Here is a 17,348-nt window from a genome sequence, read left to right as displayed (position 1 = left end):
GGATAAGGGATACTCAACCAGTAGTAGTTTTTCCATATGATTATATATTTTTTATGTTTCACCCAAATTATTTAGTAGAACACCAATTCAGTTTAGGTATTTTCAGTGGAATTGTAAAGTGTAGCTGCTAGTTTATTTGTGTCTGAAGAAACTCAGCTTTCTACAAAGGATAACTGTTATTGAATATGATAAAGATCTTTTGTCATTTGTTTTGTTTGCAGGTGTCTTTTATAAGACATCCTCTAATCCCTTCAGGAAGAAATATTTTCTCCCGTCTTAAAAAAGAGAAAGAAATCAGTATTAACTAAGTATAAAAGCCCTGAGCCTCTACCATTGTTGTTGATTCTTTGAGGGACATTTCCCAACAGTCATTGTTCAAATGGTTGTCAGGAGGAATCAAGTGAAACTCGATAAACAATGCAGTAACTGGTTCCTCTTACTTTGTGTGCAGAAGCTTTTCTTGAGAGGATTTGCATCGAAGAAGTGGTCCATTTTCCAAGTTGTCGTAGGGTCATTTAGAAGCATTCCAGCTCCCCCGCCCTCTTTACTAGCACTAGCATTTTTTTCCAGTTCAGCACAAATAAACCTGACCTATCCATTCCTTGAGAGACTTCAAGACAAGTCAGGGATGAACACCCCCCTTCCCTCCATTAAATAAGATAATGTTGCTTTTCAACCTTGGGGATTTAGAGTATGGTTTAAAGAAAACTTTAAAAGACCATTATATATATATATATATATATATATATATATATATATATATACACACACACACACACACACACACACACACACACACACACACACACATACACATACACATTGCTGTGCTGTTTCCTTGTTTGGCAATTCATATGATTTTTAATTTGGAGTAAACATTACTATTGCATTAAGAGAAACACACACACACACCCAGCCCCTTTTCATTTGGAATAACCTCAAATTCTCCTTAAGTGTTTACTATGTACATATTTACACAGAGGTACATTCTGTTGAGTTCAGTGAAGTTTACTCCTATGTAAGTGTGTACATTATTGAGTGTGATATCTCCGAGTAATGTCTTTCCCTTATTTCTTTTCAAAAATGCATAAATCTTCTCTTTAAAATATTGTTATGCATTTATTTGCAGGAAGATCCTGTCTTCCAAATATTTAGATGTGCAATGCAGTTCAGTACACATGTATTTGAAGGCAGGATCCATATAGTGATCAATGGGATTTAGTTCCTACGTAGAACTTTAGTCTTTCATTTGATGAAAAGGATTGGATATGTGGACTCTTGGCTGTTTTAAAAAAATATCATTTTGACTCTAGATAGCAACTTTGAAAAACAACACCTCATAAACTATCCCAAATACATTCCCCTTTCCGATATTATATATGGATAAGAAATGTCTTTTCTTAGTTATTCATTTATTGTAACTTAGGGATTATGTGAGCATTCCCATTGCACACCTTTCTGTCGTTCAGCAGGCTTCTAGACCAGGGGAATTTTAAAGACATTTGAAAATATTATCTTCATTAACTTTAATTTCTGGCCTTTTTTACCCTTTCCCCAAATGTTTCATTTTAGAGAAAAGCTCACTTCAAGGCTTTGCTTTGTTTCTGGGGTGACATTGTGTGCTATCTGCAGCTGCCCTTGGAAGGGGGCGGGCAGGAGGGGAAGACCAGTGATTTATTGAAGCAAGCTGAATTGAAAACCCCCTTTTTTCCTCCCCAAAATCAACAGCTTGACTGAGTTTAAATAACTGACTTTTCATATCCTTTCATGGCACACAAAGACCTAATCCTGAGACTACTTGAGCCACCAATGTAGGCTGTGGACGAGACCACCACTGCAAATGTCGCTCCCTTCTCACCGCACACAAAAACACATTGACTGCAGCTTTTATGAAGTGAAAATGCCAAAGAAAAGGAAAATGCGAGCAAGGTGGCCGCAGTCATTTCTTCAAAATAAAAATTTAAAAGGCTGCTGCATCTGGATATCGGGGACAAAAAGGCCCTAAGACAACAATAATTGGTTGGGTCACTTGCTTTCATAGGTCCAAATGAGTGGAACTGCCTCTTTTTGTTTCAATAGCACTGACCCTTATATTTTATTGTGTGGAAATGTCAGGGAAAGTGTGTTAGAAGGCATTCTAGCATCTTTTGCTTTCACAATGACTTTGTCATTTCAAGATTCCCAAGTGCTTCTCTCATCTGTTCCCCTCCTCCCTCTTCCATTGCCAAAGTAAACTTGCATAGATTTGTCATCTTAGACTATTAATCCCAGTAATTCTTTTTCTCCCTCTAAAAAAATTACAATCTAAAAACATAATTTCATAATTTAAGGAAGGAAAACACTGCTGCGACATTCCAGTCTGGTTTTAACTACTATTCTATTTATATGCAATTTGTAAGCAGCAACCTTAAATGTTCTCCACTTGCCTTCCTGTTAAAGACTATAGTCTGAACGGTGTACAAGAAAATTATTTGTATCAATGTGGGAAAAGCTGGGATGTATAGATCATGTGGGAAATGAATGTTAGATGAGATAAGAGAAGTAGCGGAAATTATTTTCTTTTTACTTATTTAGTCCATTTATATCCTACCTTTCTCCCAAGACTGGAACTCAAGGCAGTGCACAAGAAAAAAACAAAGATAGATGAAAATCCAAAAGTGCCACAAAATTATAATAGGAAAACATATTTAAACAAATCATAATTCTAAAGCCAGATTAAAATCTATTAAAAAACAACAATAACAATGAAAAACTTCAGCAATTAACTACTCCTTGTTTAGTTTGCATGATGCAACAAGCCCTTTGTCAATATCAGCTGCTGTCCATTGGAAACAAACTGGCTCCATCCCTTGTGGTGTGAAGCTCTTTTTTCTAGTAAGCCATAACCAGTTTATCAAAATTGAAGCATAATGTTTTTATTCTTGGTCATAACTGCTTATATAGTGCAGTCTATTCTGAGCAGAAACATAGGCTGCATATACACTGTAGAATTAACGCACCATTTTGACTGCCATGGCTCAATGTTATAGAATCATGGAAACTGCAGTTTTACGAAGTCTCTAGCCTTCTGTGCCAAAGAGTGTTGGTGCTTTGTCAAACTGCAACTCCCAAAGTTCCACAGCATTGAGTTGTGGCAGTTAAAATGGCATCAAACTGCATTAATTTTGTAGTATATATACACCCATAGGCTCCTGTTGTCCATTACCAATATGATCCATTCTCTTCTTGTGTCTATAGATTTAACCATTACAAAAAAAGCAGGAGGGGCAGAATAGGTGGAGAGGTGAAGTAAGGCAATAGGTAGGAATTGGAGGTGGAAGTTGTCTTTCGGTTCCTTTGTTGTGTCCCCTTCTGAAATCCTGGGCCATGAGTGAAGCCAATGTGTACCAGAGAAGTATCTACCAGTATGTTTTTCTTTTTCTTTTTAATTGTGTCAGAAGCAATTTGAGAACATACTGCAAGTTGCTTCTGTTGTGAAAGAATTGTAGTCTTCAGAGATGTTGCCCAGGGGACACCCAGATGTGTTGCCATTCTGCTGGGAGGTTTCGCTCATGTCCCCACAAGCTAGAGCTGACAGACGGGAGCTCATCCTGTCTCGCAGATTCAAGCTGGCAACCTTCAGGTCAGCTGTTCAACCGGCACATGGGTTTAACCCATTGTGCCACCACAGCTTTTACTGGTATGTTAAGGAGCAGCAATTGAATGAGGTGCCCCGCCACCTTGAATGCACATTCTTGTTTGCTTCTACATATTGTGTGAAATATAATCAGTAATTTTTCAGTTTTAGACATTGTTTCTCCTTTGTGCTGTCACTAACAGATATTTTAATGGCTGGTGTTAATAACAACATAGGTACTTTTTATGCCCAGTTTTACTCTGATCACTTCTTCAACCATGTGCACTATACATAGATTCCTAAACTTGTAGGAATAGCAAAACATCAATGTAATATTGCTTCTGCATATTTAATAAAAGCTAACAGTTGTATTTGAGCATGTTGTGAACCTCGGAGCTGCTTGTTCCAGCCCACAACATATACAGCGTTCCCTTGCTACTTCGCAGTTTGCTTTTCGCACCCTCGCTGTTTTGCGGGTTTTTTTGTGGTCCAAGGCACGCTCAGAATGCCTTGGACCTTAATGCTTTCCAATCAAAAGTGGTATCTATCTATCAAACAAAGCAATTAAATAACACAAAGCAACTCACGGAGGATAGGCCATGGCGACGCCTGCCTTTCGCACATACGCTGTCGCCTCGCCCCCTCTTCCGGGAAGGCTTCACTGGCTCCCTGGGAATCCTGGAAGTTGCAGGTTTACAGCCTTCTCTGCCAAATTGCTGCCCGCCTCATCAAACTAAAACAACTACAGTGCAAAATGGACTTGAGAAGGAGAGAAAGGCCACCTAATTACTAAAATAAGATATATTAAAATAAATATAGTGTCCCTACTTTGCAGATTTTCACTAATTGCGAATGGTCCTGGAACGCAACCCTTGTGATAAATAAGGGAACATTGTATTATATTTGGGTTTTCTTTTCATCCCAAATTAATGTATGCATCACTACGGTTAGTTCAAGTATCTAAAAAGCCAAACAGGCATTCTGTTCTGTTCCAAATTTCTGTGTGTTTCTTTACATAAGGTTGTTATTTCTCTTTTGTCACAGATTTTGTTGTGCATCCCTTCAAAGCATTAAAATATTATCTTACCTCCATTGTATCAATTTCCTGATGGGAAGTATTGGAGTGTAGGGAAGGAAGAAGAGACCAAGGAAGGTCATTAACATTTCTAACACCTTCACAGCTACAAATCTTTTAATTCCTCTGTCAGTCAGTGAGTAGAAAAATCCTGTTCTAAACAGTGATAAGTACAAATCTTCTAGATTGCCTTAAACTATTGATATACTATAGATATGACTTATGTGCTTATAAACAAAGTAGGTTTTTTCATTCCTCAGAAAGGCTTCAGATTTTACTTTTTGATTGAACAAGGGAAGGAAATCTTGAAGCGTGATTGAAATTGCTGAGATATGTTTACCAGTGTTTTGTCTTAGATCATAAATATGCATAAATAAGTGAAATGAGTCTGAGGACAAGACTTTATCTTGGAAGGGAGGGGGGAAGCCTTCTCAACTCTGCTGCTGGGTTTATGAGCATGCCTTCAATGGGATTTAAGTACTCCTTTTTGCCTTTCATAGTATTTAAAAGTGATACACAACCTGACAGATAAACCCTCCAGTAGATTATGTAGCATTGATAGCAGAAAGGAATTATTTCCTTGTTGGCCATAAAGATAATGGGCTTAATGGGGAGTGGGGTGTGGTGTGGAGAAGGTGGAAAATGGAGAGTGGGCAGTAAAAGAATGCCGATAACTGTGCACTATGCAAACTTTGAAACAGCCTTTTGCTTGGTCACTTGGGGAAAGGAAAGGTTAAACTACATATTACATCAAATGTTCAATACCTAGAGGCCCTTGTCTTTATTTTCTGTCTCTCTCTCTTAAGTAAGCAAATGGACCCCTATCCTAAGTGGAACCACAACATGCAGGGAAGGGAGGTTTGACCACTCCTCCAATTGCTGACATCTCTCCTATATCTGAGGATCTGAAAAATGAAAGATTTTCTCTTCATTTTTACATCCCTTTGAATATATTCTTATGTGTGTACAAGAGAGAAAGAGAGAACAAATTAAATTTCCTTTCCTCTCATAGGATGATTCAGGTAACACCACCACCAACAAGAAATAAATAAATAATTTTTTATTGATCAACCCTTAGGCCATATCACCATACCGAACCAAACAAGAAAGCTTGGTTCAACTTAATACAACTCTATGTAGTAAGGTCAATAAGACACTTATAATAACACAGTAAATAAGTATGATAAAACTTTAAAATTTGCGGTAGGTTCCAATTAAGCAGAGTTGAAAGCTGTGTAAATGAAAAAGGTATCCTTGCAGAAGAACAAGCTGGTTTTAGATAAAACCGATCTACCATCAATAACTTTTCATAGAAGCATAGAATTGTAGAGTTGGAAGAGACCTCGTGGGCCATACAGTCCAACCCCCTGCCAAGAAGCAGGAAATCGCATTCATAGCACCCCGACAGATGGCCATTCAGCCTCTGCTTAAAAGCCTCCAAAGAAGGAACTTCCACCACATTCCAGATGAGAGAGTTCCACTGCCAAACAGCTCTCACAGTGAGGAAGTTCTTCTTGATGTTCAGGTGGAATCTCCTTTCCTGTAGTTTGAAGCCATTGTTCCGTGTCCTAGTTTGCAGGGCAGTAGAAAACAAGCTTGCTCCCTCCTCCCTATGACTTCTCCTCACATATTTGTACATGGCTATTATGTCTCCTCTCAGCCTTCTCTTCTGCAGGCTAAACATGCCCAGCTCTTTAAGCTGCTCCACATAGGGCTTTCCCCCCAGTTATTATTCAGAATCACTTGATTGCCAAATATGTCTGTAAGAGGAAACTTTTGTATGCTGCCTTTATTGACTTCTCTGCACCATTCGATACGGTGAACAGAAAAGTATTGTGGAATAAGTTGTCCGCCCTCAAAGTCAAACCTAGATTGTTGCTCCTGATCAAAGCCTTATAAACAAGCACCTGTTTGAGAGTACGGTTCGGGGTAAATGGATCTATGATGAGCAAGATCAATACATAACAATTCCAACAACAATAGTGGAAGGTGGACTTAATGTTACATATGTAAATTAACATGAGGTTTTATCTTAACGTTTTCTCTGAGTGATAAGGTTTTTGTATCTTGGAAATGGAGAGAGAGAGAGATCCTTTCTTGAATTTCTTTGAGATACTTTTTGCTTTTCTCTTGAAATTTCTGGAATTTTGCATCAGCATGACATATTTGCTGAAATTTGGTGCTAACTCATACTCTCCAGGATGAAAAGGGTTGGGGATGAAGGAAAATAAGCAATGGGGATTACCAAAACTTTCATTTTATAATTGGCCTTTCAGATTCCAGACCTTGTTGCAACAGTTGTATAAGGAGTGTTTTCATGTTGTTCAGTTTGCATATGTTGGGAAATCAGGCAATTAGATGCCTTTACTTTATAGCCATATATTAACAAGGGCTTGGTTGACATCTTTGCATACTTCTGTCTGTCTTTTGAGACTACTTCATTAAGAGTTCATTTATATGCAACCCTGACTTTCCAAAATGTATGCACATTGGAATGATCCACCCTATAATATATTTGATGTTAATAAAGTGGCTCATAGAAAACTCCTTCCAGTCAAGCTTCCACCTTAGTCATCTTAACAGTCCCCCCACTTGTTCTTTTATTTTGATACCAAAAGAAGGTTATTATATGCATCTCAGCATGAATAGTATCACTTCCTCTTTCACAACTCTTATCACTAGAACTCTTATCACTAGAACCCCAAACGGAGTGTCTTTGAAAAACAAATGAATAAACGGTTTTCAAACCCTATTTTCCTCCTCAGTTGTGTTTTTCAGGTGTGCTACTGATAGAAATGAATTCTGCCTTCTTGGGAATAAAATGTTAGTACAATCAATTTTGTAGCTCGGATGGCCAAGACAGAGGCTAAAGCTGCCTTTACCAGCATTATGTATGTCTTCTGCTTATTTCCAGCTGTAGTCTCCTTCTAGTCCCACTCAGCTTGGCTAACAGCCCAAGATGAGGGAAGTTGTAGCTGAAAACATTTGGATGGTGCCAGGTTGGGCAAGACTAGGCTAAAGGGAGTGAAGAACAAAGCAGGAAGTGGGCTGATCAAGGAGAATGCAAAGTGAATTTACCTTATATACTCATGTGTAAGTTGACCTCATTTATAAGTTGAGGGCTCTTTTTTTGATCAAAATTGCAGAATTTGATATAATCCATAGATAAATCGAGGGTCATTTTACAGAGAGGGAAAGCCCTAGTGCCGTCTCAAGTGACTAATTGCTTGCTGCCATTTTCCCAAACAGGCAAAAGTGGTGCCATGACAGAGAAAATACACACAGTCAGTGCTGCTTTTAATTTTTTCTGGGATGGACTATGCCCTTGATGTTTGCCAATCTATTCATATAACACTTTTTTTGATAAGAGTTAAGGTGCCATATTTCCTTACGTTGACCTGTAGATAAGTCAACCCAGATTTTCAGAGTTGATTTTTTGATACAAAAAGCTGTTAAGAATGGAATTGGAACCAGAATTAGTGAAAGATTGTATGATAACATGGATGCAAAATGTGGGACATGATCTTGGATAAGAAAGATGGGAAAACATGTGGAAGTGGGACCTAAAGGAGCCTTATGCCATAATGAGATAAGAGGAGCCTCCAGTGGTGCAGCAGGTTAAACCGCTGAGCTGCTGAACTTGCTGTCTGAAAGGTAGGCAGTTCGAGTGAGGTGAGCTTCCGCTGTTGGCCCCAGCTTCTGCCCCAGTTCGAAAACATCCAATTTTTTTTTTCGTGTCAGGAGCAACCGGAGTTGCTTCTGGAGTGAGAGAATTGGCCGTCTGCAAGGACGTTGCCCAGGGGACGCCCGGATGTTTTGATGTTTTTACCATCCTTGTGGGAGGCTTCTCTCGTGTCCCCGCATGGAGCTGGAGCTGATAGAGTGAGCTCATCCACACTTTCCCCAGGTGGGATTCGAACCTGGCAGCTTTCAGGTCAGTAATCCAACCTTCAAGTCACTTAGTCCACTACGCCATCTGGGGGCTCCAGTTAGGGTACCCATTGATCTACTCACAAACATGCAAATGTGAGTAGATCAATGGGTACCACTCCGGGGGAAGGTAACAGTGCTCCATGCAGTCATGCCGGCCACATGACCTTGGAGATGTCTATGGACAACGCCGTCTCCTCGGCTTAGAAATGGAGAGGATCACCAATCCCCAGAGTCAGACACAACTAGACTTAATGTCAGGGGAAAACCTTTATCTTTACCTATGCAAAGATCTAATATTTTTTTCCAAGATGATGTTCCGATGGTCTCTAACCCCAGAGAGGCTGACTAAAATGCATGAGCAGTAAATGCTGGAAGTGTGACAAAGAGATGAGAACTTTTTTCCACATCTGGTGGACTTACTCTAAAACAGTAGTTCTCAACCTGTGGGTCCCCAGGTGTTTTGGCCTACAACCCCTGGAAATCCCAGCCAGTTTGCCAGCTGTTAGGATTTCTGGGAGTTGAAGGCCAAAACATCTGGGGATCCACAGGTTGAGAATCACTGTTCTAAAATAAAACAGTTTTGGAACTTGATACAACAACTACTGCAAAAAAAAAATAAAATAAATTAATTAAAGTTACAATTCAACAAAACTATTTCTGCTAGAGCTACAGAATGGACAAGTGAAATCAACAAAATGAAAAAAAAGTACAATATATGATAATTAGGACAAGAAAGTTGTATGCACAAAACTGGAAAAATACACTAATACAAACAGCAGAAGTGTGGATTACAAAAGTTTTTAATCTGCCAGAAATGTATAAATTGGCAGTGATGCTCAGGGGAAAAACCTAAAACAACTACAAAAAGGACTTCCTAATATGTAGTGCAGAGATGTGGAACTGTTGGTCACTTAGATGTTGATGAAATACTGCTCTCGTTACACCTTATGGTTGACTGTTGAGGTCTATGTTGATGTTTTTATGTTGAGATAATCTATTTGATAGGCTATGTCACCATTTAATTTGAGGTTGTAAGTTTTAATTTGACTGTAGATGTTGGCTTATTTTGAGATTTGGTCAGGTTGTTATTGTATTTGTATGTGTATTTGTATTTATGGTTGTGTCATGGCATTGAATGTTTGCGTTTTGTCTGTTGGAGTCCAACCGGAGTCCCCTCGGCAAGATAGGGTGGAACACAAATAAAGGTAAAATATTTATTTAAAGAAAATAAAGACACACAAGGAGAGGGGGAAATAATAATACAATGTATTAATATTATTTATTTATTTATTATTAGCGACATTAATATCCTTCCCTTCTCACCCCGAAGAGGACTCAGAGCGGCTTACAAGTTATAGGCATAGCACAATATAAGCATTATATATATTTGTGGGCATTGAATTTTGCCAATTGTAAGCCGCCTTGAGTCCCCTCAGGTGAGAAAGGCAGGGAGCAATGTAAATAAATAAATAAATAAATATGTTTTATTAATAAAGTTTTTTTTATTATTGACTATACTATCTGGGGATGATGGGAGCCAGATTTGATATTGTGTGAAGTGTCACAGGTTCCCAAGCCCTGAATGCATTTTTGAGAGTGTTCAACAATATTTTCAGCAGTCTTTATCACTGCGCCTAAAATATGATAAAATGTGATCCTCATGTTATAGATTGGTTTGCAGGGTCACAAAGGGTTTGGTGAGGACTGAGACTTGATGATTTGCCTAAAAATACCTAATCACAGTGGGTTGATGTTTTGTAGAAGGTACAGCATTAGTCTTCATCACTGCCATTTATGGTTAATAGTTAAGATATATTTAGAATGATAGATATTGTGTAGCTTTGTAAAAGTTGAGAAATAAACCTGATGGGCTGTTTGTATTTTTTCAATGGAAGACACAATATTTCTTATAGGTTTCTCAAAGTTGTGTTGCTTTAAGCCGCTGACTGAGATTATTTTCCATAGAGAAGACCCTAGGGTTAAAAAATAATAATACTCAGACTGCTCTTACAATTTTGTTGTTGCAGACTTTTCTTCAGATTTGTGGGGTGGTAGCAGTGGCCATTGCAGTGATTCCTTGGGTTCTTATCCCTTTAGTTCCACTACTTATCCTTTTCATCATGCTTCGCCGGTATTTCTTGGCTACATCAAGAGATATTAAACGTTTGGAATCCACAAGTACGTATTTTTGAAAGACTTGATTTTAAAATCATTTAATAATATGAGATGCTATTTTCTGATGATTTGAAGTAGGGCTTAGAATAGTCACTTGGCCATGCCATTTGGATGCTATGAATTGTAGTAGGAAAAGCCATTTTTTGTAATCTGAGAATCTGTAAATTCTCTGTATATAATGAAATGTTTTTAGTTTTTCTTGATCACACTTTCATTCTAGCATTTTCTATTAGGTATTAAAAATTATACTTTTAGGGTAAATCCATATATAATACTGCTGATTTTAAAAACTATGGCTAAGAACAAATGCTCTCATTTTCCTTTTCTGTTGTTGGATTTCAACATCACATATTCAGCAGCATTTATCATATTTAATTTTAACTACAATTTTCTTCTTAACTAGGATTGTGAAGTATGCGTACAGACTTGCAAACCCTGATTATTACCCATATATGGCGCAGATGGGACATTAGGTCACATTAAACCCAGTAAATGAAGAGACACTGTAATTTTTGTCACTGAAGAGACTGTTTCTGATCTAGCCTCTGTTTAAAATCCTCAGAGAAGGAGACTCCATCACACTTTTAGGTAGCATATTTTTTTCAGTCACAGATAGGGCAGCAGTCAAGGTGGTAATAAATACAATTGCCCATGAATAATAAAATAATCACATTATATGCTTAAACTACAGATATAGATGGACAAGTGTACATTCAATCATATTTAGCACTTTTGTTTTCATAGTGTAATTACTATAATATTAGCTGGAACCTATCTTTCTGTCTTTTAATTTTAGTAATATCAAACATTGATTCATATACATTGTCAGAAATGTCTGTAGCAGGATGATGATAGCTTTTAACCTCTATCTTCCAGCTCGAAGCCCGGTGTTCTCTCATTTGTCATCATCACTTCAGGGATTGTGGACTATTCGTGCATTTAAAGCAGAGCAAAGATTCCAAGAATTGTTTGATGCTCACCAAGACCTTCACACGGGTTTGTAAAATGAAGCAAATTGCAAGACTTTGTCTCGACTATACAGCTTTAAAATGCAGATGCAGTCTCTAAAACCCTTTGCTATCCCTTTCTCCACAGCTCTGGCTGTGGTGCAGGCTGGAGAGCAAGCCAGCTGCAACCAGCTGCAATGAATCACTCTGACCAGGAGGTCATGAGTTTGAGGCCCGCTCGGAGCCTATGTTTGTCTTGTCTTTGTTCTATGTTAAAAGGCATTGAATGTTTGCCTATATGTGTAATGTGATCCACCCTGAGTCCCCTTCGGGGTGAGAAGGGCGGAATATAAATGCTGTAAATAAATAAATAATAAATAGATGTGTGACAATGATGGACTTTTTTTAAAAAAAACTTTGTCTCTATATTCGGTTTTAGAGAGTTATAAGATTTGCAATGAGCCTATGAGGCCTTACTCCCCCCATCCCCCCACCCCCATTTCATGGAGTCAACCAGTCTTCTGCTAGGAATAGAAACAATGTCTTTGTTCTAGCTGACTTTGGGGTGATTCCCAAATGACTTTCGAGAACCCTTGGTTAAGAAAGGCACAGTAATGTTTAAGCCAAATAACTCGCCATTATCAGTAACTGAAAGAATTTGATATTGATATTGTTTCTGGTAAAGTACAATACAGTAATGAGTTGCTATTCTATTGTTTTTTGGAAAAACAGTTGTTATTATTTGCACTTTTCAACAAAGTGAAATGCTGCCTTGAGTGAAGGAAGCGAAAATGGAACATTGCACTTTAGCACTGAGTCATGGTTAACTTGTTGCTCAAAGGTCTTTCAGCCTGAACTTTGCAAATTCATCACTAAAGATAATACTGAAGTTGTGTAGCTGGCCCCCATGTTTTAAACCTTCCAATCTTTGCATTTTCTTTTTTCTTATTAGAGGCCTGGTTCTTGTTTTTGACTACCTCTCGATGGTTTGCTGTCCGCCTGGATGCCATCTGTGCTGTCCTTGTGGTGGTGGTTGCCTTTGGTTCTTTGCTTCTTGCACATAGTAAGTATCCTTACCAAGGGATAGGGTTGTAAATCCTAGACTTGTATCCAAAGATAGATAATCATGGTAGTTTTCTCCTTGCTGCAGAAGAAAATGAATACTCCTCCCTAGTATTATCTCTTCACTTGAACTTCTGAAATGTGGAAATTTGCGTAAATACGCTGTTTCTGTGCAAGAGACCCATTTCAGAAAAAATGTTCCTTATTCAATAATTTTCATGTTTTTTTCTATGCAGAATGATTTTTTCAGGAAATTTTGGGGCATGGAAGTACTAGGATAAAATTCCAAAAATTCTTGCTGGTCTATTCTTCTTTGCGTGGGTAGGGGGACACACCTCCCACTACAAAACCAAGGAAGACACAAACACGTGGTTGGGTAAAAAACTGGCCACAACTTGTTTTTTGATAACAGTAACAGAGGGTTGGCCCCCATGCATGGGTCCTAGATCTAAATTCGGTCAGCCCAATCCTGACTGATACCAAGCATGCCAGGGTGCAGCCGGGTAAAAGACCGAGCCAGCATTACCCCGCACCTCTGGCAAACCGGGCACTCCCCCAACCTACAATGGGGGGGGGGGAGGCCAACCAGATCCAGGGCCCATGCCAAACGCCAACCTGGAAGTTGTGATGGAAAGATAAAACAATACCAAATGCAGGGTGGGAAGGGAGGGCCAAAAGAAGTAGGTGTGGTGCCTGCGCCTGCGCCTGGCCAGGCGTCGCCTTAAAAGAGTGACCCCAGCCAATAATCTGTGGGCCCAGCCCACTGACCAGAGGAGTGGGCAGGCCGCTGGGAAGGAGAAGCCCCCTGCTGCTGCCATATTCTTGAGGAGGCACCCCCACCCCACAACGTACGCACCTGGTAAGTCGGGCACTGCTTTTCCAAGTGAGATTTCCTGTCTGTTGTGCAACTTGTTTTGTTTTAGAGGGTTTGGGCTGGATAACGAATAATCCCGAACATGGTATCATTCCATAAGTTGCTTTGCTTTGTTTACTTCTTCTAAATGTGCCAATGAAGTTTAAAACATGCTTTCTCCCTTGCTCAATAGCTCTCGACGCAGGACAGGTTGGCCTAGCTTTGTCCTATTCAATCACTCTCATGGGAATGTTTCAATGGGGAGTTCGACAGAGTGCCGAAACTGAAAATCTGGTAATAGTCATGTGTTGCTTTATTTCTAAGCATTTAAAGTCTCCTTGCTATTATAGCCCACATAGCTTGCCAAATGTTCTTTAGCCATTTGTATTTAAATTCTATTGATTTCCAAAGCATTGGTTCTCCACAAATAATATTTTTATGCATTTGCATAATCGTAGTTCAGATCATGTTGAAAATCATCACTGCATATTTTCAGGATGGCAACACTGTACATTATTTATTGGTTAACTATAATGGATATGTTGAGGTTAATTTTTTTTTACTCTTAACAAGAATGGGAGGCATTTCTTTTTGTGAAAGAAGGCATTGTGACTATTAAGGTATTAAAGATGACCACCATTGTATTTGAATGCTCCTTCTGATGGAGCACAGATTGGGTCTTTTGCTTGAACTAGTCTCCAAAGGCTTTCTCACAGGTGTTCACTGGATGCGCTATAGGCATTCCCATTTTCATCCTGGTTCCCATCAAGTTAGGCTAATCCCCCAGTCATTGCATATCTCACACATGACCAGAGGCTATCCTGCCTCACAGCCCATGGGGCCAATATACAAACTTGCACATGCTTGTGGAGACTGGGAGAATATTCATGTGTACTCATACTGAATGTTCATAAAGTAATGTATCAATGAAGCACTATTTTTCCTATACTTTTCCTTTACTAAAAACAATATTTACTTGTAGGTAGGCAAAGTAACAAACTGGTGTTTGTTTAATAATGTTGCTCTTGTCATTTATTAATTTTCCTGAAATTGGCATATGGTTTTTAAATTTAATTCAATATAATTTGAATGGACTGACAAAGAGTTGATTAAGTTCCCTAGTAAATAACCCAGTCTAGTAAGGAGTAAGAATTGGACCATGGAATTAAAAGAGTCTGGATTAAGGTTCTAGTTCTTGATACTTCATATTGTGTCATGCCTTTGAAATTAACTGCTCTTGTTAGGATAAGTAAAATGAAAATAATATTGAACAGGACATTACCTGGAGACTTGATAGATTTTAAATGGCAATACAGTACTTAAGCAAAAGATGGATTTCTTCAGTGGCCATGTTTCATAACTGGTGAAAGAAATAACAAAAGTCTTTGGGAAGCCATCACTTCCTCTCCCATCTTCCAAACAGGGCATAGGCATTTCTGAAGAGAGAAGAAGATAGATGCATTGGAGAGCTTCAGATTGAAATGAATATGTATTTGTGTATTTAACTGTGGTGGCCAGAACATTTAAGTGTTAACATTTAACTTCTGTAATTATAAGATTATTGATATCAGTATTTGTTGCTTGTTTTTTAAAGATGATATCAGCAGAACGAGTAATGGAATACACCGATGTTGAGAAAGAAGCACCTTGGGAGTCAAACAAGCGTCCGCCATCGGAATGGCCCAGTGAAGGTGTTATCGCATTTGAAAATGTGAACTTCACATACAGCATTGATGGTCCTTTGGTGCTGAGACATTTAACTGCAGTAATCAAATCCAAAGAAAAGGTACAAACTTGCCATTTTAAAGAGTTAACATTATCAGGTTGAAATAATTAACATTGTGTGCATTTAGGACAATTGTACATATCATTCTTGAAGCTTAAGAAATCTTCCTTACATATATTCATAATTTTGTTCTCCTTACCTTGCTTCTAATGAATGCCATTTTCTCACATTTATCTGATTGCAATATGGATAAATCCTGAGGTAATGTAATCTGGAAATCTTTGAGATACCCATTTGTTGATGAACTACTGCTGTAAGGGATTTGAATCTCTGACTATTTCATACATACAGGGACTATTTCCACAGTTCTCTCTCTGCTTTAGGAGAAAACAGATATTTTTGCCCCATTTTTGTCTGGTAATCAAATATCCTTAAGTATTTTAGAAAATTATTTTGCTATTTTTGTGTAAAATTAGCACAATACTGAAAAGAATGTGTTTTTTTTTAATGTATCCAAAACATTTAATTTTTTTCTGGTGTTTTTTGCATCTCCTAGTGTGCAGAAAGGTAAATGTGACTTTATAGGCATAACAGAGACCTGGTGGGAATATGGCCGTGATTAAATATTGCCATTATTTCAGAATAGATAGTAGAAGACGTAATGAGGAGGTTACTAATCCTAAACTGGATCCTATCTAATAGGGAGACGATCACTTGAATCAAAGTAGCCAGCACTTTAGCGGGCTGTAACCAAGTAATGCAGGAATTCATAATTGTGAGACAAGGCAAAGAAGAGTACACACAAAGACAGTTTGAATTTCAGGAAATGTCGCACCTCAGTTTAGCTTCACCTCGCTAAAGACACCAGGCTGCACACAGATCGTAGTCTTTTGTAGTTTATTAGGAAATAGGGAAAAGGTAGTTCTTAAAGGTAAAAGTTCAGTTCCAAAAGATAGTTCCAAATACAAGGCTGTAACATTAGGCATGGAACAAGGTCCTTAAAATGAAGCCAAAGTCCCAGAAACAAGGATACATCCAGGCTACAAGATAATACAGGAAAGAAGACTTCTTGATTCAAACGAGGAAATTGCTTTGACAAAAGATTTCCCTCTCAGCAGACTGTTTTAATAGCATAACATGAAGGCATTTCTTTGCCTTTTGACCTCCCTCTTATTTGCTATTCTGAGACTTCTGCGCAACCCCCGAAATTCCAAACGACTAGCCCGATCTAGAGAAGCGGCCTCATCGCTTTCAAGGCCACAGGGCTCGTGAGGCTGGGAGCTACTCTCCCTTTTTGCGTCGTGCACCTGAAAACCATCATCAGTAACAACATCATTTCTTCCCGTGGGAAAGCCTCCCTGCTCCTCATCTCCCACAACAAGAACACTCTGCACCTGAATCCCATACTTCCCATCAGAGTCATCTTGAAACTCATCCTGAACCTGAATCCCATCATCTTGAAACTGCATCCCAGAATCCTCATCAGAATCACACAAAGGCTGAATCACAACAGGAAAGCTGATTTTAACAGGGTTAGGGAGATGCTGGTGGAGTCCTTTGGCTAAAGGAAATAGGCATGTTAAGTGTGAGTTCTTGAAGAAGGAGTTGCAAAAATCACGTTCAAAGGAAATCCCACAGAAGAAAGAAAAATAAGGAAACTTGCTGAAGAAGCCAATGTTGCTGCTCAGCAAACTCAAAGAGGAAGTGAATAGACAAAGGAGTATAAAGATTACAAGGAAGGATGAATCATTAGGAAGAGTACAGATCTGTAGTGCAAGCTTACAGGAATAATAGAAAGAAAGGAAGCACTCAGAATGAGTCGAGACTGGCTAGGGAAGCAGGGAACCAAAAAAGGTGCCCCCCAAGGTCAAGGAGACTGTGGGGACACTGTTTTGTAAGCAGTGATAAAATGCTAACAGATCACAACAAAAAGGCAGAACTACTCAAGACCTATTTTGCTT

At 38.7% G+C, this 17,348-nt stretch overlaps 1 protein-coding gene across 1 annotated transcript in view; it reads left to right on the top strand.

The window, feature by feature from the left end:
- Positions 1-17,348, top strand: part of abcc4 (ATP binding cassette subfamily C member 4 (PEL blood group)) — a 196,885-nt gene that overhangs the window by 113,395 nt on the left and 66,142 nt on the right. The window contains exons 21-25 of the mRNA XM_062975517.1: positions 10,652-10,802; positions 11,676-11,795; positions 12,699-12,809; positions 13,855-13,955; positions 15,256-15,447. Coding sequence (XP_062831587.1) covers positions 10,652-10,802; positions 11,676-11,795; positions 12,699-12,809; positions 13,855-13,955; positions 15,256-15,447 — 675 coding nt within the window. The remainder of the gene's footprint in view (positions 1-10,651; positions 10,803-11,675; positions 11,796-12,698; positions 12,810-13,854; positions 13,956-15,255; positions 15,448-17,348) is intronic.

The sequence above is a fragment of the Anolis carolinensis genome, chromosome 3 (genome assembly GCF_035594765.1).
Source record: "Anolis carolinensis isolate JA03-04 chromosome 3, rAnoCar3.1.pri, whole genome shotgun sequence".
NCBI classification, from domain to species: Eukaryota; Metazoa; Chordata; class Lepidosauria; order Squamata; family Dactyloidae; genus Anolis; species Anolis carolinensis.
The sequence above is the reverse complement of the archived record's forward strand: the minus strand, read 5'-3'. Positions and strand labels throughout refer to the sequence as shown.